Source organism: Pseudochaenichthys georgianus, chromosome 11 (genome assembly GCF_902827115.2).
Source record: "Pseudochaenichthys georgianus chromosome 11, fPseGeo1.2, whole genome shotgun sequence".
Lineage (NCBI taxonomy): Eukaryota > Metazoa > Chordata > Actinopteri > Perciformes > Channichthyidae > Pseudochaenichthys > Pseudochaenichthys georgianus.
This window is the reverse complement of record NC_047513.1, coordinates 6304932-6326390: the sequence shown is the minus strand read 5'-3', so window position 1 is coordinate 6326390 and position 21459 is coordinate 6304932. Positions and strand designations below refer to the sequence as shown.

The window sequence follows — 21459 nt, the reverse complement described above, 5'->3', positions numbered from 1 at the left end:
GTTATGCATCTGCCAATAATAGTAACAACAAAACCCACTTATTTTTATTTTGCTATTTGCACCTAGACTGCTATCCTATCATTATTGTTGAACAAATATGGCAAAATTCTGAAAAATATGTTTATTGATATAAGAAGAAAATACACAATATTCCTCAGATCTGTAGAAAGGATGGGGTCAACCTTTACTGCAGCCCTGCCGCATCAGTAAGTTCACGTCGGTACGAAAATGAAAATCTGATGAAACGGTTCTATAAGTAGCACAAAAAAGCATGATTTATCGACCAGCAACAACTCTTTTAGAAGTAAACAAGGCTTTTAGCACAAACAGTTGTTCGACAGTAAGTTGTTCAAGTAGCTGATTCATGTTGTGTTGCTATGTGAAAGGCTGGTATATATTTCCAACCATTAATGACAGCAAAGCAAACAAAGTGACCGCTAAATCGCCATTTAAATTCCAGAAAGAAATCATAAGCACGCCTATGTACATTATAAAAAAGCAGTATCAAGTTTTTTTGCATGCCTTATTTTGAAATGATTATTCTGTTATACATTAACTAACCTTAATAACTAAAACTGGTAACTATAAAGCACTAATAACTGAAAACTAAAAGAGTTGAAGTGTTCCAGCGAGGGTCCACGGGGCTCACATGATTGGACAGTTCTCCATTCTGGATCCAGTCTACGAGGAAAGATGACAAAGTTACCATCAAACACAAAAATACTCAAGATGAAGACAGAAATAAAAATAAAAAGCACTGATCTCTAAAATCAGAAGAACACTGGTGTGTCAGCATCCTAGTGGAGCTGATGTTTTGTCTTCCTTTGTGATGAACTCATTGCTCACCTTGCGAGGATTGCTGGTGCTGAACACGAAGGACTGCGGCAGTAGACCCTCAGAGATCCCTCCGCTGCGGAAGGATCTGGAGGGGGAGGCCACGGAGCAGTGGCTGGATTTGTCTGAAGGAAGTCCACAGGAGCCACAGACCACCGTGCGGCTGCGCAGGTTATACTCACTGTCTCCACAGGTGCTGTGAGCCACCTGCTGAGGCAACACACAGTTATTGTTAGTATCACAGCAATTCATAAGTAAATACTTGTTTGTAATGTGGTGATAGCTTGGCCAAAATATTTAGAGAAGAGTGTTTTATTTTGAAAGGACCACATGGATATCTTTAGGGGATGCAGGATATTTGACAAAACTATAAACCTCGTACAATACATTCAAAAGAGATCATAATCATAAACTGTTTTGATATTTGATTCATAATTTGAGTAATGTTTAAAATATTTCCTGGATTTTCTGACTTTCTTAGAATTATATAAAAGAAAACAGAACATGTGTGTTTTGGACTGTTGGTCTTCTAAAGAAAATATAGATAATAATCCATACATGAATGAGGTCTGTTCTAACCACTTTAAAATGATGACAGCATGTCGTGGTTGTTCCACACTTTCAGACCCTTTGTACAGCAACAATAGAACACATATATAGTGCAAATACACATTTACAGATTGTGTGTTTCTGCATTATGGACATGGCTGATTTCCAATATCAATATTAGGTTAACTTAAAGGTACAACACAATCTATTGTACCACCCTGAGCACTCAGATTTATCCTGCAGATTTCTGTGTTCAAATTCAATTTATCTTACCATGTCATCATCTTCTTCTTCAAGCTGTGTGCGGGTGACCTTCCTCATTGCCATTTCCTGAAGGAAAAAGTATTTACGTTTTTTATTTTTGCACATTTCTGACACTAAAAAGCTCTGTGCATATCATTTGACACAAGCCTGGGCTGAGGCCCTATTAAAGCTAATGTCATCACAGTACTATAGGCTTAGATAAAGAACCATGTGACCGGTACATTCAGAATACCTCTCCATTGGTGCTTATCAGGGTGGTCTGGAAGAGGTGTCCGGTGCCCCAGGAGGCCTGAGTCTTCCACACCAGGTCAGAGGGAGGATTGTGGGGAACCCCAGCACCAGAGGCCCAGATCTGTCACCGGGAGGACAGGTTAACAAAGGTGAGTAATCTGTTACTTATCACTGTACTGATTTGTGTAGTAAAGGTATTTCTTACCGTGACCCTCTGCCCAGCCTTTAAGGTGAATTTCACCGGGAACTTGAAGATGATTGGAACACCAGATCCCACCTGTCGCTTCAGCTGCCAGTTCCCCAAATTCTGGTCCTGATGGTTGGATTACAAAGGTCAGCAGTTGTTTTTTAAAGTGTCCCCTAAGTAAGTTGAATTCATAATAATGAATCACCCAAACATGACTTCACCCCTCACCTCATCGCTCTTGTTGCTGAGCCTGACATACTTCCCGTCCAGGTCCACCTCGTCCACGGTGACGCGCCCGCTGGCTGAAGCCTGCTGGGTGATGCGTGTGCGGGCCACGGATCCTCCTCCCATGCTGGAGGCCTCGCTGTCCGTGTCGTTGGGGCGGCGCCTCTTGGCAGGAGTGCTGTTAGTGCTGCAGTGAGCTGAGCGAGACAGAACTCCGGACGCAGAGGAACGACTTCCTGTCATCTTGGTGGGAGGGGGGCTGGGGGAGAGACGCAGCCTGCAGGGACAAACAAGTGTTAGGGACAGAGGAAGAGGTAGGAAGGACATTTGCTCAAGTACTAAGTATCATTTTGGAGGCTTGTACTTTAGGTAAGTATTTTCATATTATGATCATTTATGCATTTCACTACATCGCATAAGTCGAAGTATGATATGATATAAACCCTGTTCTTAGTTTTCTATTGAATATTTGTTTTTTTCATTTGATCTAAGTCTCATGGGTAGGACCATTTTCTGTCATTGTGATGTATTCAAAAATGTATTTTGAATCTTTAATGTTAATGCATTGTTATTTATGATCCAATGATATATTTGACATTCTTCAGAAATATGCACATTAAGTTTACCTTTGTATTTAAGGTATATTTTGATGCCAATACCTTTGTACTTTTAACTAAGTACGATTTGGTTTCCAGGATTTTTACTTGCACTAAAGTGTCTCTGCAATGTCGTATTACTACTTTTATTGAATTGAAAAATCTGGATACTACTTCTTCCTCTGGTTATGAATGGCAACTCTGTAGCACGAAGGAAATCACTGTTGAATTAGCGCAAGACGCGACTGTTTACCTCTGCTCCTCTCCCTCCAGCAGCTTCCTGTAGGCACAGATCTCCATATCCAGAGCCAGCTTGACGTCCAGCAGCTCCTGGTACTCGTCCAGCTGCTGCTGCATTTTCTGCCTAATCTCCGCCATTTCTCTCTCCTTCTCCCCCAGCAGGCGGCGGGTGGTGTCCCGCTCCCGAGACATGGCGTCCTCCAGGTCCCTTATCTTGGCCTCGCGGGCCGCCAGCTGGATCAGAGAGAGAGTGACACCGTTGTTAGATTAAATAAGACCAAAAAAACACAGCTTCAAAGCCTCAGATTTGTCAAGCAAAGCCAAAGATGGTCAAAGGAGTTTTTTGGTATTCAGACATTTTTTGTAAAAGCAAGATAAATCAGATTAAACTGTAACATTGTGCAAAAAACAGCCCAACTAAGCTTTTAAAAACAGCAAATATAAAGTAAAGTAGTATATTTGGCCTAACATACTAACGAGGAAAAACATGACATGATGCCAGAATCAGAACTTGTAAAATGAAGCTAAATTAAATAATATAAAATACAAATATACATTTAAAAAAAGGTAAAATAAAATAAGAAGAAATATAATTTTTAAATAATTTAAAAAAAGTGTATGCATAATATTTTTTATTTAATACAATAACCACAGTAGTGCATTAATAAGAATAATTTACGTGTAATACAGTATTAACTCTAACTGTTTTGAGAATTGCAGAGTTCAGTTGTTGATTTCATATGGATGCAATGTATTATGCCCTCAGCTGCTCCTCACTGTACCTGTTTCTGCAGCTGGCTGATCTGAGAGGACATGGACTCCAGGCGGATGCGTGTCTGCTGCAGCTCCTCGTGTGCGGCTCCAACCAGGTGGCCGCTCCTGTCTGCAGACTGACGAGCGTTCTCCAGCTGACGGAGAAACAACAAGGGAGAAAAGGATTTAAATCTAACATTAAAGTCTGAAACTAATGTTGCTTCAGTAGTACCAGCCCGAATGAGTCCAATGCATTCCTGTGTTATGATGTTTTGGATAATTATTGTGTGCAGTTTGTGTTTTGTATTGTGTCTTTCTTTTCTTTTTTACAACAAAAAATGTATGGTGTACCTTGGAATTGTAGGTCTTCTCGACATCCTCCTTGTACATTTTTATCTGCAGTTCATGCTGACCACGCATGTCCGCCAGCGCCTCAGATAATTTGCATTCAAAGTCCTGCACGTGGCCATTGTCCATCTCAACCATGCGGGACTCATGACGCCGCTTTGTCTCCCGTAGCTCCTGTTGGACGATTACAAACACAAAATCATTTTCAGGTGGTGGCTGAGGAGATTATATGAAAAAGGTTTCATATATTTTTCAAATAATTCCTTCAATATAAGTGCTTTTGTTCTCAGGGTCTGACCTCAGAGTGGAGGTTCCTGCAGAACTCCAGCTCCTCTTTGAGGGTCTGGATGCGGTTCTCTCCGTCCACCCTCCTCAGCATCTCATCCTGCAGCTGCTTCTTGGCGTCGGCCAAACTGGTGTCCAGCTGAGAAACAGGAACTGAACATTAGTACCAAGCTGCTGTTCACATAACGAGGCAGCAGAATGCAGGAATATGCATTAAATACAATGAAAGGGCAAAAGAGTTCTGAGCTTTACCAGCAAAATACCTTCCGGGAAAAGATTGTCCCACTCTTGACCTGACAATCAACATCGGCACCTCTGTTGTTTCCCCGACTCAGACTGCAAGGAATCTGGGTGTGATCCTAGATAACAACCTGTCCTTCACTGCAAACATCGCTGCTACAACCCGCTGCTGCAGATACACGCTTTGCAACATCAGGAGGATACGTCCCCAGCTGACCCAGAAAGCGAAGCAGGTTCTGGTCCAGGCTCTCGTCATCTCACGCCTAGACTACTGCAACTCCCTCCTGGCTGGTCTACCTGCATGTGCCATCCGACCTCTGCAGCTCATCCAGAATGCAGCGGCTCGTCTGGTCTTCAACCTTCCTAAATGTTCCCACACCACTCCGCTCCTCCGCTCCCTCCACTGGCTTCCGGTAACTTCTAGAATCCACTTCAAGACACTGGTACTTGCGTACCATGCTGCGAATGGATCTGGCCCTTCCTACATCCAGGACATGGTTAAACCGTACACCCCAGCATGTGCTCTACGCTCTGCATCAGCCAAACAGCTCGCTGCACCCTCGCTGCGAGGGGGACCCAAGTTCCCATCAGCAAAAACACGTGGGTTTGCTATCCTGGCTCCTAAATGGTGGAATGAGCTCCCCATTGACATCAGGACGGCAGAAAGCTTACACACCTTCCGGCGCAGACTGAAAACTCATCTCTTTCGACTCCACTTCGAGCGATAGAACTATTAACAAAGCACTTATATACTAATAAAGGGCTGGCTTATCTAAAGCCAGTTGAGTAGCACTTGAACTGTTTTTGCTCTATGAAACCTGATGATTCTGTTTTCTTCAAGTTTGTATCTTCTTGGTCGAATGCACTTATTGTCGCTTTGGATAAAAGCGTCAGCTAAATGCAATGTAATGTAATAGGCACTCACCTATACATCATATTATACTTTTTTAACTTGAGGATATTTCCAAACTCCACTAAAGACACTGGAAAAAGCTAGTATCCAGTGGTGAATGCAAAAACATGGCTGTAGCTGTGACAGCTGACATTTACTAAAGTGGAAGACGCAGAGAAGTATGAGGGACAAAATGAGGGTTTATGAGCGTGGAGGCTTACTGCAGAAAGATTGACCCCAGATGTGTTTCCACTGAGGTACAAACTGAGCGGGGGTGTCAGTTACCTTGGCAACCTGCTCTTTCAGGTCCCTGTTTTCAGCCTCCAGGTTACGCTTCTCTCCCAGAGCCGTAGACAGGGACGCATCCTTCAAGTTCATCATAGCCTCCAGGTCTTTGAGCCTCAGCAGCGCTGCAGCCAGGTCTGACTCCTTTTTGGTGTTCCTGCAAAGACGCACAGAGTCTCAGATGTCGAATAGAATCTTCGTGGATGTGTTATGAAATTGATAGCGAATATTCCAGTGAATGGATTATGAGTAAAGATACATTTTGAGTTGAAATTCATGGGATATTTATCCAAAAAAATCCAAACATTATTTCTTCCTGATACTCAAAGTGTAGTTTGAGTTGCCAACGTCTGGAGACACGGCCTGCAGAGGTTGTCTGCCTTCTTTCCATAATAATGAAAGGAGATGGAACCTGACTTGTGGTGCTCCAAGCGCTCCAACTCGCTCCAGAGGTATCTACACCGATAGATTGCACTACAACTAGAAGGATGGATACGTTTTTTAGGTGGAGTTTACTTTAAAGGTCACCTATCAGGCTATTTGTAGGCAATAGCAAAGGGCTCATATATATAAAAAACATGTCTATGAAGTGTTTTGGTCAAGATACCAAACAGATCCCCCATTCTAGCCATGCCTCATATCCCTCTATTTCACTTCCTGTTTCAAAAGTGCTGATTCTGGGTATAAACAGGTCTCTCTTGAGAATGAGACCCTGTGTCTCAATGAGATTTTCACCTGTATAAAAAAAGGCTACAAAATAAAAAACTGAGGGGGCGGAGCTTATGCCGGCTCATGCGGGACCTGCTGCGGTGATGAAACACAAGGATTATTAGATCAAGGATTCTCTCTGAAACAGTCTGGAGCTCAAAGGCTTTCTCTCTTGCCGGTTACACCACAAGGTGAGTTCCTTTCTACTTCCTGCTTCTTCACACACATGCTCTCCAGTACAGGTTAGCTCTGAGTGTTAGCGATGCTAATGTCAACACCGACCATATTACGTCCAAAACAGTCGGGCATTGTTTCTGATAGCAACGTTTCTGATAGGGCCGTGGGTCCACCGCCGATTTGACGTCATATCAGCCGCAAATCTGGATCAGCTCCGTTGTACCTCCGTTTTTAGAGATTTGGGTACGGAGGGAAAGAGAGAGGGTTTTATTTTCTGACGCTGCGTGAGTTCCCCGACACACCGGGGACACATTTATGTATAAAAGACATCAAAAAGTGCATTTTGCATGATAGGTCCCCTTTAAGTGGAAACTGAACTACTACAGTTTCCTTTACGGAGTCTAATGAAACAAATATGAGCTATTTTAGATCAAGGATGTCGTCCAGATAGAGACGGGAAAGACCTTGGTGCATATGACTCATAGGCCACAACGATCAACGTTCAGTCCCATGTTTGCGGTAGCCACAAACCACAGCCGTTTATGTTTGGCTGACACACTGCCATGGCGACGGCTCGACTTTGCCAAACATACAACGTCCGTCGTCTCAACATTTATGGAAAAATAATGGAGGCAAGAGTACAGCCCTCTAAACACTGCCACGTACTGTGTGCATAATAATTGCCTTGGTAGGAGGAGAGACGGGGAAAGAGTTAGTCATCAGGCTCTGGATGTGGCAGCATGGGAAGAGGAGAAACGTCAGGCAGCAGTGAGCAATGAGGAGGGTATGCTCCGGGCAGGGAGTGGCCCCTGAACCAGGGCAGCTCTCACACCGTCACATATAAAGCATCAGCTACTAAAAGCTAATGAGTAACTCTGATCTGCTGCTGTGGCTCACATGCAGATATTATCACTGTAATCACACTCTAGTATGTTCTAATGGGCTAATGCTTCATTTACTCAATCCCTTTGCTACTCTTTACATGGAAGCATATCACATATTTGACAAACATAGAAAGATGTTGAAAGTGGGGCTTTCATAAGCCTTGAGGCAGCTGCTTCCTCTCATGATCCTCCAATAAACATCATATCTTGTTCAGTAGTGTGTTTCCATTTTATTTTCGGGCATACCAGGAAGACTTTTTAAATCTTCTTGGAAGAAAAGGCAACCAGTGACACGGTGTGTGCTCTTCAGCTCGTGTTACATAACGTCTACTGTTATACTGCAAGATCTTTAAAGTTAAGTATTTTGAGGGTGAAGTTTAATGTTACTTAAGTGTGACAGCAGCCTCTGTTACCACATGTGCTAATTATGGGATTATAGTAAATGTGTGAACAGTAATGCAGAAAATAGTCATAATGAGAGCCAACTATCTCTGAAGTTACAAAGCAATTCCAATCCAAAGTGTGCTAACATTAGCCACCGTTATCTATTGGGCCTACCCAGACCACGAGAGGCTGTAACAGAAAAGCCCAGAGTCTAATGCATTGAGTGAAAGTGTGTCCAGTTGTAAGGAAGTCTAAAAGAAAACTATACCTTACTCCTCACTTGATTTCCTACCTCCTGATAAGTGAATGGGCTCAATCGCTAGTTTTATGTTTCCTTTAATACAGCATGATGTTACTAATGTCATTTAGGGTCCCATTTAAACTAAGGTAGACAATAGAGCAATGTAGTACTAGGTAAACCTGGTAACAGGGCGTGGCTACGTTTCTATGGGCAAGTTGCTATGGTGACCTCTCAATAAGGACAGAGGCTTAGAAGGAGGAGTATCCCTTTCTAGCTCCACCCTCGTAAAAAATGGTTCAAAAAAACAAAAAAATGGTAACGTCCAAAATGCCAAACCCCAAGGTGACGTCATGATGATTAAATCCACTCTCTAGGTTTATTAATGATTTGAACTTGCTGAACTCTTTAATCAGTTTGACAGTCTGTTGAACTGTGAATAAACTACATCTCATGAACACACAGGGGTGCTTTTAACGAATCCAGGGCCTCAAACGTGCGGGGTCACCCCTAAGCCCCCCTATCCTCCCGCAATGTATTTTCACTGATTGAAGATATTATTTGTCACGACCACATAACCGCACAAAAAGGTTGAGTTTGTCTTGTGCTGCAGCTCACCTTGCCTTCAGCTCCTTGAAGTCCTCCCTCAGTTTGGCCAGCTCCAGCTGCAGCCGGGCCCTCTCCTTGGCCACAGAGTCCAGAGTCTTCCGGGCATCGGCCAGCTCCGTCTCGTAGGCGGCCTTCAGGCCCGTCAGCTCCCGGCTGACCTCAGTCTCTGACTCGGTGATGCGCACACGCAGGCTGGCATTCTCAAACTCCAGTGAGCGCACCTTGTCGATGTAGACGGCCAGCCGGTCGTTGAGGTTGCACAGGTCATCCTTCTCCTGGAGCCGGGTGATACGGTTGGGGGACAGAGGTATGCTGGAGCCTCGGGGAGTACTTTTGGGTGTCGCCATGGCACTTGTCTTTCTGGAAACAGACATGATTATCAAATGAATCATTCTGTACAGTTGTTTCCATGCACAACATGTCTACATGCTGGCATCAGGAGCTTAGTACAATAAAACAGGCCTTTACAGAGGATGATGAGACAGCTGACCATGCAGTTCTGTTACAAATCTACATTCACCTACTTTATAATCAAAACCAATCCAGAACACAATCGCCTCATTGAGGTATAAAAGTGGACTTCTACTGTAATAATCTGTCGCTTCCCACACAAGTAAAACAAAGTTAGAATAGAAAGGTTAGAATTAAGAATAAAACATAATTTACCGCATCAGGTGCACAGAAAGTCTTTTGAGTGCATTGAGATAAAACATTCAAAAGAAAAGTTGATCAAAGGACATGGAGGGTTGTCGACTCCACCCACAGCTCAAAGTAAAGACTAAAGATTTACCTTTTATAGCTGCGTAGAGGGTAGAAGTAGATCAACTTAGGGTTTTCGGAGACTTCTCTGTTGGTTTGCTTTGGTATCTTGGGATGAGAGCTTTCCTCTAAGTCCTCCTGCACTCTTCAGTCTGTTAGAGCGATGTCTGCAAATCCATCGGTGGGTGCCGGGTAGGAAGGAATGAGATGGGAGGAGAGGAGAGAGGTTGGACTCAAGTTTGGCACTTCATAGGTGGTTGTTTGGTTGTGTCTTTTTTTTCTCTCTCTCTCTCTCTCTCACACACTCACACACACACACACACACACACACACACACACACACACACACACACACACACACACACACACACACACACACACACACACACACACACACACACACACACACACACACACACACACACACACACACACACACACACACACACACACTATGGGTGTGCAGTCTGAATGAATGAGTCACCCGCTACTCATATAAATGCTAGGGGATCATTTTAAGATCTGTTGCCTGAGAGTTCACTTCTGTTCATTCATGGCGTTTGACTCGAACCAGTGCTTATGCTTCAGATGACGAACTTTTATAAGAAACAGAATGTTGTATTTAGCATTTACAAATCGATATGGATTTAGTGTAAAAACAACAAAACACAAGATGTCAATGTGGTTTAATACTTTCTTTAAGGCATTATACTGCACTAACAGTCATTTTATAATGTGTATGCCATGTCTGTCTGGTTTTAATTTCATGGTGTTAAACCCACTATTGTTCTCAAATCTACATTAGATTGTTATTTTTAAATGAACTAAGTGTTGATAGGCATGGTACCTCCTTTACAATTTTGCAACCTCTTATTATTTTAACCCATTCCCTTCCACACGAGTGAATAATTCATCATTTTAAAGCTAGAGTGCCACTCTAACGGTTGCCATGGTAACACAATGGTACTGTTAATTCAAAAATGAAATGTATTTACATGTATTATTACATTTACATTAAACCCAATACTAACAATAATAAGCATTCTTTGTACAGCACCTTTCATACAATAATTGCAGTCCCAAGTGCTTCACAGGAAATTGATATCACGATTCAAGATTCAAAGATAAATCTGAATCTTCTGTGACTATTTTGTGAGAAGCACTATATATATAAACTACATTATAATTTAAATGCACATATGAGTTCCATTGTGTCTTTCACATACAGTCACCAGTAAAATACATCAAAAATAAACATCAAAAGAGCATAAAATAGACAAAACAATATGTAAAGTTACGAAACCAAAATAGTGCATTCGAATTATCTTTTCGTTGTATCTTTCCTTTATTGAACAAACCAAAATACAATACAGCTTTACGTGTCTGTGCAATCAACAAATACAATATAAATACAAATAATTGCATAACTAATGTGAATAAATAACATAATATATAAATCTAAAATGGTATTTGATTTCAATTCCAGCTTATTCTGCAAACTCAAATCAATGAGCAGTGATTTGGAGCTGTTGAGCTCATGCACTTACATTGTAGGCACAATTCTTTATATAAAAAGTGATAAAAGTAAGAGGGGTTTCCATAAATGCGGTTTGTTTAATATGATACGGTGCCTTCAGGAGAGTTGTGTTAATCAGCAGACTGTGGCTAATGGTTGAAACTGGCTGCACTCAAAACACCATGATCCAATCAAACGGAACAACATGTTTTTTCCGGTTTTTGAGTTAAAATAGCTTCTCGCTGTCAAACACGACATAAGAACAGTGGGTTACGAGAAGCGGAGTGCTCTGCGCGTTGGACAGTTTGTGTCATGTGGTCTGTGTGAAAACCCGTATTGGATCCCCGTGGTCACCTGGGCAAAAAACCTGAAGGAGCTGAGGAGCTGATAGTCTGCATGTGTGTGTCAGATGAACACTGTACACAACACATGTATATGATTGCCTTGACAAATATAACACAAAGTTTAAGAAATTATAAGCAAATAATCCCAGCGTGACTGACTTTTAAATGCAGGAATAAACCGAGAATAAAACGCGATAATGCACTAACTAGAAAACTACTTGCCCCAGAGGAGTCACGTGAATGCTAGGTTACACTATGTGAAATATTAAAAGGCAAAGGAACATTTACACTGATCAAAACACACATATAAACACAATATAAAAAGGCAGAAATCAATCCACTCCGCATCTTATTGGCCGCATGGCGCAGTCCACAGCTTTGCGCGGACAAACAGCAGCTGTGCGTCGCGAGCAACAACAAGGAAACCCAAGGACAAAAACACTTCCATCGAACCGTTAACATGAAATAATCCTCCAGCCGTACACCCAGCAGGTTCATCTGAAAGACTCTAACGATCTCCCCGGAGCACCGCCGCCGCCGTGCAGCTGCGTAAGCCCCCGGAGTGTGTGTTTTTTTTCGGTTTTCCGCACAGACGCAGACGACTCCCTCCTGCTCAGCAGCGGCCTCCATTTTAGCTCCTTGCCCGGTCGGTGCCTCACGTGTCCTGGACTGTCTTCCTCACATGACCCGTGTGTTTGTCCCCGTGATCAGCGCTTCCATCTCCGTAAATCAGTGTCGTTGAATATCGGCGTTTTTACCCCGCAAAAAGCTTCATGGATATGCTGGAGCAGAGTCTGGACAGCTCGGGGAGGTGAGAGGCTGCTGCCCCGCTTCCTGCTCAGACATGGCTCCCTCCACGGCCTAAAAGCTTTTTATTCTAGCTGTTAATAACCTGCATGCCACAGATACTTGTAAAATGTGTGCATTGTTTATGTTTGACCTCCTGCTGAATCTGGGTGCAGCCTTCCTGGATGAGGCGTTCTTTGCATCCGTCATTTTCACATTTTCAGCAGAAAGTGTGCGCCCTTTTGCAAATGTGTAACATCACGATTACTGCTTTATTTACAGGATAAGAAAAGCAAATGCACATCAGCGATTTGGGTTTATTTTCCAGACATCACACTTAGTTTAACGTTGTTGTTTCACTATAGCTAATGCAACTCTTTTAGCATTGAAATGCTTAAATTAAACTAAGAAGGGCGGTGTTAATAGTGTTATAGTTATTTCTGAAGTTTTTACCTTGCTTGTGCACTTAATATAATCACTTACAGTTGAGTTTTAATCATTAAATAATACATAGTTTTCTCCTGAAAGTTGCATAAAACATGACTTCTGTCACGCTTTGCCCGCCAGTGATGTGTGACTTTATTTATGTTTTCTCCATCATCTCCTCCTGGGACCACCAGGGGTCGCCATTCGCCTTGCTTTGAGAGCTGCATCACATATTCATTTATGATCAATAATTGACTCTCTGTTCTCTGTTTGTTTCTAGTCACGACAAACGGGAAACAGAAGAGGTGGTGCAGCTTCAGGAAGGTGGGGTTCTTCTCATTCTAAAGTGTAACCTGCTCATTTTCTGGAAATACAATGTGTAATGCATATTCATCCACTTACTTGTCTGTCGTGGTTGTGCCTGTGCAGCCTCACAGATTGGAAACCTGTTCTGTGTTGCAGGAGAGTCGGTGGGCACGGTGGAGCAGACCGCAGTGACCATCACCGGCGTCCCGCAGGCTGCGTTCACTGACCACAATGTGCAGTACCAGTTCCGCACAGAGAACAGCGGCGGACAGGTGAGCATGGAGGATGTGTGGAGAGATAAACGTGTCTCACTATGATCCAGATATTTTCCTTTACAAGAGAAACCGGTACTTCACATTAATAAACAACACAACAAGAGAATTACGTCACACATAAAGCAGTTATCACTCTGATATAATCGTTAATAAGTCATTTAAGAAACAAAACATCAGTAAGCAGTGTTGGGCAAGTTACTTCCAAAATGTAATATATTACTTATTACTTATTACTCTCTTTTGAAAGTAATAAGTTACATTACAAAATTACTGTCTCTGAAATGTAATGAGTTACACTACTTTAGTTACTTTTCTAGTTACTTTCACCAAAATAACCGCAAAAGAATGGCTAGGTATTTTAAATGCTAAAATGTAGTTTAGTGCAGCTCATTATACATCCAATGAAGGGCAATGTGGTATAGCATAACAACTGTGTGGGCCCTTAAGGCTACTAACAACTTGTATTACACGGCTTAGTTGAATACTCGATTCTGATTGTAAATTCTTAACATGTGACACGTTGTTAATACAGCAGTACAGACCACTGTCAAGGACTCTAATGAAGGTTGCTAAGGAGGATCAAGAAAGAGAAAGGAAAAGAGGTTAAAAGACGGAGCGCTGGACGTCAGATAAATCACCAGAAGAAGGCAGACAGGAAGTAAACACTAACAGGACACGGAACGGGCTCTGTAGTGTGTTCAGTATGTGGCCGTGTACAGGCCTGGTTCCAGAACAACATGACTCAGGGTGCCTCTGAGATCACAGGGGGCGCAGCAGTAGCAGGTTTACATGAGCAATAGTGGCCGGCAACAGCAATGAAAAATAGCATTGATGGTCCCAATGAACAGATTATGGCCTTTGTTATGTTTTGAAACCAAGCAAGTGAGAACATTTCAAGTGAGTTAAAAGTGCAATCCTGAAATATTTCATATAGTCCAAAGTGGACTGTGGCAAAACAGCTTCAAAACTGTACTGATAAATCAAATGAGAACATATTGTAAATCAAGGCAAATATTATTTGAACCAGCTCATGGTTTGAAATGGCAAACATTGAAAAGCAAAAGTATTATTAAAACCATGTAGCCTACTAAACATCACCTTGGTCCCATCATATACTCTGGGAAGAGAATATTTACTGTGCTTGAAAACTGGATCACATCATCATGTGAGGTTGACTTTGTGACCTGGAGATCATTTCAGCTGCAACATCAGCTCGTTGATAAGCTTGGGATATGAGATCTTTTTGTAGCCATTCGTGGTGAAGGCATCTGTGCTATTGTATGCATTATTTTTGACCCAACATTTCTACAGGCATGGCAGAATATGGCCCTATTTTCACATATTCTAGCCCTTGTCTATTTGTATACCACGAGCTGCAAAATGACCACCTAACCCCACTGTACAGGCGGGTACTTGTTTAGATATACCTGGGCAGGCTCTGTTTTGCCGTGGTATCCTGGCACCTGCGGGCCGCAGAGGGGCGGCGGTGTTTCGGGCAACGAAGAGTGCTGCTCCGGGGTTGAGGGCGGCGAGTCAGGCGGGAGTAAGCTAGTGTCCACAGCGGAGGGTCACGTGATGTCCCCATCTGACCTGTTGCTGCAGTCTGCAGTAGATGCAGTGTTGCTGGCGTTTAGTGATGGTTGCTTTAACCATTTTCGTATAAATGATTATCCACAGATGTGTGTCACTGCGGTGGAAGCACTTTGGAGATGATGCACGCGCAGCGGAGCAGGTCACGCGCAGCTGACATAATTTGTTGTTAGTATTTTTCGCTCCGTTCTCTTTGTGGAATAGAGGGTGCATAACATTCAACTGCCCGAAGATCCCGGCGCGAAGCCTGAAGGGTAAACACCAGGTTTACTAATCTACCCGCACAATGTGTCTGGTGTCGGAATGTCTCGCTATGTTAGTACATTGTTAAAAAACAAAACACCATTTAATTTCGGGTTAAAATGTGTTGTAACTGCGTTACTGAGCATTGTGGGTAATATATTACCCACATTTCATTAGTAATGCGTTACATTACTTCGTTACAGCAAAAAGTAATATATTACTGTAACTACGTTACTTTTGTAACGCGTTACACCCAACACTGTCAGTAAGTAGCCTATAGCATAGTTTGTACATACATTCTTAAAATGTATGTTTTTTTACTAAGGAGCTATTTAATAATGCAAGGCACATTTATGTGTTTTTAACTTAAAAATAAATGCTTTGGGGGTTTTATTTCCATTTAATTTGTATTGTTGCAAAATGGATGCTTAGCAGTCATGCATCTCTGAGCTTAGCTCTACAGTTGAAGTGTGTTGCTCCTGTTTTAGTCATGTAATGCAGTAAGTTTGTTTTGAAAAGTGTATTATAAATAAAGTATATTCATATTAACATAACTAATACACTTAACGAAGACAGAACAGGAGTATTCAGATTCTGGCTGTGTTGCTATAGTTACAAAGGCATGCTAACCATTGCAGTTAGCATTGGAGCAGTTTGGTCAAGCTAAAAAAAACACACAACCCATTCATTTATTGTAACGCAGATTGTAGTTCTCTCCTCAGCCCGTTCACACACCACTCCCACATGTTGGGAAATTCAGAGCTTTGCAAGTCTGCCACGCCAAGTTACAGATACTAAGATTAGATAACCATGTTCCCTTGAGAGGTTTAGCTAACGGTTAATGTTCAGAGTGCTGATGGATGATAACAGCCCTTTGGTTAGTATGTTAGAAATGCTCCCAGGTTAAAACGTGTTCACACACACTGATTAATTTGCACGCTAGAAATAACCACAACTCCCCACTGTGTCGTTAGAAAACAGATGAGACCCCTGATACTTATTCACACTTAAAAACAAAACAAACCGTAGGAAATCTAAAGGATTGTTGAACCTTTGGATTTCTGGAAAAACTAGGAGTGAAGTTGGCTGCTTTTTGCTAACAAGCGTTTGTCATATTAAATGTGTGCAGTTAAATCTACGACATGTCTAAAGTGTGATTACTTTGTTTCCTGTGCTCTGCCTGCAGGTGACGTACCGTGTGGTTCAGGTGACAGACGATCATTTGGAAGCCTCAGCTGATGGGTCAGGGGCCGTCAGTGTGGTCTCTGCTGCAGCGTTTGCTGGAGCCCCCCAGGCAGTGGCACAGGTGGGTGAACGCTCTGAGAGGCGGAAGCAGGTGTAAAGGGGGGGTTGTCGTCTCATGCATATGGTGTACAGAGTAAATGCCGCACCATTTATATAAGCAGGCTGCAAGTATGGGAACTGATTTAAAAAAAAAAAAAATCTATTTCTTTTTTGATAATCCGTCAGTATATTTTCCATATTGTTTTATCTTGATTATTATTATTTCTTGATTTTACTTTTATGAAGTTTCTTTTTCATTAATTTGAAATTATCCCTGGTTTAACGTTAATTCAATATCCATTGTTTTGCTTGTTGTAAAGAAATGTGTGCTGCATTTCTTGAAAGGTGCTATACTGTACAGATCATGATTATTAAAAAGACATACATAGCATTAGCGCATATGATGTACTGGTTGTTTACTGTGTGAATCTACCTTTTGCCAGGCTGTCATCCAGAACCCTTTCAGTAATGGGGGCAGTCCTGGGGGGGAGACGGTGGGAGGAGAGACGCGTTTCGCTTATTTCCCTGCCACCACCGTCAGCGATGGAACCGCCGTGTCCGTGCAGACCACCTCCGACCCCACGATAGCTCAGGCAGGAGGTGGGGAACAGCAGCCGCCCTCCTAATGGGACACCTTGTTTTACAAAATAAGGACAGACGAATAGATATTAAATAAGAGGCTTCTAATGATGATCATCTTTCTTCTCCTCATCGCATCACACGCATGGCCGTGCATTATGCGTCCAGTGGATCAACTAATCATATTTACTTTCTGGGATGTAGCATAAGGAGATAATAGGTGTTTTAGCCCAGAATCAGCGTACTGTCATAAGCGTAAATATTTTAAAGAGACATTGCCTTAGATTAAGCCTGTTTGTAAGAAAACAACATCAATTAGGAACTTTTGCACTTCCTCACATGAACAAGAGGAATTCCTTGTTTTTACATTTGTGATGTGATGAGGTGGATCCAACCTTCTAAAAGGAAGCACACATTTTGGCTTTTAAATTAGAATTATGTTTTTCTTGGAATATTTCCCAGGTATTGTATTTACTTAAAATATTGTACTTACAATAGCCCTAATACACCAGCATGCATTACATGGTCAGTAAAAAAAAAAGGAAAATCAATTATTATTTAAGGAGAACTTAATTTTCCTTTTTTGTCTCTTAAAATCCAGGCCAGTTTTACGTGATGATGAGCCCCACTGAGGTACTACAGGCGGCCCCTCGTATCCTCGCACCCCGCACACACACCTACACTGCGTGAGTATAACTAAACACTTCCCAGCATTCATCAGAATCACCATAACTCTCTCCCCTCGTGTTTGGCCGACTTCTCACCCCCCCTTACCCTGATTCTTCACGGGGGATCTCTACCTCTTCCTTCCTTCCCTTTCTGAATGATTAGTTTTGTAATTGTGTACAACTGAACCACCAAACAAATTAAAACGTCCAAAGTCTGAAAAGCACACTGTGTCCTACTTACCTGCCATCCCCAGAGACCTCGGTGAAAGCGAGATGCTGCAGCATGGCAGTTCTAACTGGTGAGAAGAACTTTCACATACGCCCCCCCCCAGTGCCCCCATCATGTGTTAGAGACCTGGTGGCTCAATGATCCATCAGTAGCATCCTTGTTTTGTGAATTATATCAAATCAAATCAAGGGTTTATTTATAAAGCACACTTAAAAGCGATTTTTGGTCGAGCCAAAGTGCTGTACGTGTAATAAAAACACATTACTACAATCACAATAAAAGACAACAGATATATGAAAAGTCAGGAGTCGTGCTCCGCTCTGACAGAAGGCCAGGGAGAAGAAGTGAGTCTTAAGAGGAGATCTGCGTCTTCCTTCCCAAAAGCTACTAAAGACGAATGGTGCATTTGGGCACCGCTCGTTAACCAGCCAAAGATATGAAGCTAAAGTCAAAACATTTGTTTAGATGTGCGGCTGCAGCTCAGATGGTGACGGATGCTACCAGTCGTAGGGTCGGTGGTTTGCAGTCCACATGTTTGTTAACAACCACAGTTGTTACCATGGGCATGTCAACTGTATATGAAACTTTGGATAAAGACATCAGCTAAAATACATGTTATGTATTTGCATCTTTCAATAGATATTTGTTCCCCTTTAACGGGATTCTAGTTCAAGAGTCAGAGATTTGGTTAATGTCGAAATCTACTTTTTTTATAATAATAAAATGTGTATAAAAACGTTGTCTGTTTGCTCTGCTGTGTCGTTACAGGAAGGTGGAGGGTCCACGGGCGCCCAGAGATGAGAGGCGAAGAGCACAACACAATGAAGGCATGCACTTGGGTTTTGTCAATGCTACACAGCTCGTAGTTGCATCTTGATGTAGATTTAGGGCGTGAGCTTTGTTTGTACATAACGGCCTTATGATGACATTTCTTTAACTGTTGTCCTTTGCAGTGGAGAGAAGAAGAAGAGACAAGATTAACAACTGGATTGTCACGCTTTCAAAAATCATCCCCGACTGTAGCTTAGACAGCAGGACTGGAGCGGTGAGTTTAAAAGTAAACAGCCTTCCAAATAATATTTTCTAAAAGCTCATATATTATTAAAACGTGTACAATTTTAACAAATGGCTCACCTGTTTATTAATCTTTTTATTAATGAAATCTGGTTCTAAAAATCTGGGTTTTTATGGACTAATGTGGCCTGAAGGTGTCAGCTTAGTCTGTGATCTTTTGGTTTAATCAGCATCTCTATGGATTTTGAAGCTGGATTACATCCAGACTGAGCATATTTTTTGCACTTTTCACGTCTTTTCACCTAATTCTTGCTTGAATTACTGACGCCAAAGGTGTAACCACATCCAATGCTCACAGTTCAAAGGAAATTAGGCTCTATTATTTGGTAGTCAGCCACTAGTGAAAAGTTCAGGACAGATGTTTCTTAGTGACACAATGGGAGGAAAAAAAGATGAGTCATGTTTTACCAATTCTGTCTTTTATCATCTAGAGTAAAGGAGGCATCCTGTCCAAAGCCTGCGACTACATCAGAGAGCTGCGTCAGAGTAACCAGCGACTGCAGGAGAGTTACAAAGAGGTGGAGCGGGTGGAGATGGACAACGAGCTGCTTAGACAACAGGTTCGCTCCCCATTTAACCCTGTACATAATCGTGATCACTCAGCCTAAATTAATGTACATGTCTAACCCTTCATTATGTTGCAATGGAAAGAAAAACATTTGCGATACAGGGACTGTGAGCACAAGGCCGCCTATTTTGACGTATGAAATGCACAGTATATCTCAAAGAGTCTTGGAAAATATAGGAAAACACAATGTGCCTGTAACAATTCAATTCAACCTTTTTTAAAGGACAAAATAAGGTGACATTTTTCTTTGTGTCTAATGACCTATTTTCCCCTAGATTGAGGATCTGAAGAATGATAATGCACTGCTTCGAGCGCAGCTACAGCAGCACGGCGTAGAAGTGAATGGAGATGTGACACCTCAGTAATTGTGAACTGGACACTTGTAACCTCACAAACACAATGTTGCATCCTCCCACCCACCTGAACAATACCATGGAAGGAAGTACAACTAGAGACAATTTCCAGCTGTAATTGGACCACACAAAGCGACACACACAGGGTTTGGAGAAAAGAAACACTGAAGGACTGCAAACGCCTCCTCCACCTCCAGCTGTTGAAGGCTGAACGCTCTGAAATCCGTTAACTGTGTAGCTCACTGAACCTCTCACCTCTGCTTCAAGGAACCTTTGCACAGCTCCAGCATATTTTCTTTTTCTTTTACTTTAAATTATAAAAACTGCCACAGGAAATTTTACTTTTAATTATTTCACCTTTTTTAATGGAACCGCAACCTCTACTTCTTCCCTTTTGTGTTGACATTTACTGTGATGGAACTACTAAATGTGACAGGAATGATAGCTCCCATTTACTTTTAATTTATTAGTGTTTAAGGAATGTGTACACGGAACAAAAAAAGTCAGCTGGTTCCAGAAGTGATTCAAAAACAACAAACACATTTTTGGATAATGCTCATAAACTGTTACTAAATATAGTTCTACTGTCAGTGGATCACATGTGTATATAAATAGTTGATCTGTGTGCAATTTGAGGTAACTTTTTACAATTTCTGCCTCTTTACACTGACACTCCAAGCACCGGGCACAGATCATAAAACTTTATAAACCTAATGTCGGTGAATATTAAAAAAGAAAAATATATATTACTTTTCTGAAAGTCAAAGCAACTTCGAGTCAAGGAGGTTTTATTTTTAGTGCTAAGCCTTAATTGAAGCCTGCTGGAGAGTATGGGTGTTAACCATGGTGTTAACATAGCTCAGGTAATTAGGATAGTGCACTGCAAGTGGTTCCCAGACTCCATGAAGTCTTTACATATGGAGTTTGGATCTCTTATGTGTCCCTATTGGGTGCAATGTACACATAAGGAGATGAGGTGGGAGTCATTTCTTAACGGCATTAAAATAATAGTTGGTTTGTATATCTGCTTAATAGGCTACTGGTGTAATGCACTGAAATAGAGGTTCAGTCTCTGTTTGGACCACTAGTCATGCTGCATTTTAGTGGACACACCCAAGGTGGCTTTTTTTTTTGCAATTCTCTAAACGTTGGGGACCTTTGCTGCTGACAGAAAGACCAGAAAACCACCATGGTCAGGAATGTGGAGAGTAGTTTGGATGTGAGTGGTGATAGTTGTAACTAACCAGCTTTTGTCTACACTGAAAGTCACCACAGCATGGAAATATAACCACTGGCATGACTAATTCTGATACAATAAAACAGAAGTGTTTATACCTGAGTGCAGAGCCATATAATGAGTGTTGTTTATTGCAGATGTCTATGTTTTATGTATTTCTAGTTACCTTTGAACAGCTATCAAGATACCTTACTTGGAATATTTTCTGGCTTATGTTTTTGGTTTTTACATATAAACATGTTTACAATTTTATATATAACGTTTTTTTCGACACCACATTATGTCACAAAGTC

General features: G+C 41.8%; 2 protein-coding genes and 2 long non-coding RNA genes across 9 annotated transcripts; 2 read left to right on the top strand and 2 right to left on the bottom strand.

Moving 5' to 3' along the window:
• Positions 1–149: 149 nt before the first annotated feature.
• LOC117454925 (lamin-A-like) lies at positions 150–13243 on the bottom strand. Of its 3 annotated transcripts, none has more exons than XM_034094209.1 (15): positions 13163–13243; positions 9720–9855; positions 8939–9289; positions 5930–6086; positions 4526–4651; positions 4231–4401; positions 3909–4034; positions 3140–3360; positions 2294–2567; positions 2084–2191; positions 1880–1999; positions 1657–1713; positions 847–1044; positions 650–681; positions 150–250 (listed from the first exon to the last, which is right to left on the bottom strand). In XM_034094209.1, the coding sequence occupies exons 3-15, from the start codon at positions 9274–9276 to the stop codon at positions 178–180; spliced, it is 2001 nt and encodes a 666-aa protein (XP_033950100.1). In that variant the 5' UTR covers positions 9277–9289; positions 9720–9855; positions 13163–13243; the 3' UTR covers positions 150–177. The 3 variants fall into 3 exon arrangements, 2 of the variants coding, with proteins under 2 accessions (XP_033950100.1, XP_071060887.1); XM_071204786.1 differs by having other exon boundaries at positions 847–1041; XR_011644124.1 differs by having other exon boundaries at positions 181–250; positions 562–681.
• On the top strand, positions 2573–3979 carry LOC117454929 (uncharacterized). The gene is made up of 3 exons (XR_004553038.1): positions 2573–2659; positions 3286–3472; positions 3921–3979. It is a non-coding gene; the product is annotated as an uncharacterized lncRNA (long non-coding RNA).
• On the top strand, positions 11072–21268 carry usf2 (upstream transcription factor 2, c-fos interacting). Of its 4 annotated transcripts, none has more exons than XM_034094215.2 (11): positions 11072–12359; positions 13041–13084; positions 13223–13338; positions 16361–16480; positions 16902–17058; positions 17639–17723; positions 17960–18004; positions 18703–18761; positions 18888–18979; positions 19440–19568; positions 19852–21268. In XM_034094215.2, the coding sequence occupies exons 1-11, from the start codon at positions 12322–12324 to the stop codon at positions 19939–19941; spliced, it is 975 nt and encodes a 324-aa protein (XP_033950106.1). In that variant the 5' UTR covers positions 11072–12321; the 3' UTR covers positions 19942–21268. The 4 variants fall into 4 exon arrangements, with proteins under 4 accessions (XP_033950106.1, XP_033950105.1, XP_033950104.1 ...); XM_034094214.2 differs by having other exon boundaries at positions 18888–18991; XM_034094213.2 differs by having other exon boundaries at positions 13190–13338.
• Positions 13320–16982, bottom strand: LOC117454930 (uncharacterized). Its single transcript, XR_004553039.2, has 3 exons — positions 16892–16982; positions 16370–16493; positions 13320–13396 (listed from the first exon to the last, which is right to left on the bottom strand). It is a non-coding gene; the product is annotated as an uncharacterized lncRNA (long non-coding RNA).
• Positions 21269–21459: the final 191 nt, after the last annotated feature.

Coding starts and splice junctions, on each gene's coding strand:
- LOC117454925 (XM_034094209.1), bottom strand. CDS start 9,276: ATGGCGACACCCAAAAGTACTCCCCGAGGCTCCAGCATACCTCTGTCC. Junction 4,402..4,525: donor GCAGGAACCTCCACTCTGAG/GTCAGACCCTGA, acceptor ATCGTCCAACAG/GAGCTACGGGAGACAAAGCG. Junction 251..649: donor ATGGAGAACTGTCCAATCAT/GTGAGCCCCGTG, acceptor TGCTACTTATAG/AACCGTTTCATCAGATTTTC.
- usf2 (XM_034094212.2), top strand. CDS start 12,322: ATGGATATGCTGGAGCAGAGTCTGGACAGCTCGGGGAG. Junction 13,085..13,189: donor GGTGGTGCAGCTTCAGGAAG/GTGGGGTTCTTC, acceptor GTGCCTGTGCAG/CCTCACAGATTGGAAACCTG. Junction 18,762..18,887: donor AAGAGCACAACACAATGAAG/GCATGCACTTGG, acceptor TGTCCTTTGCAG/TGGAGAGAAGAAGAAGAGAC.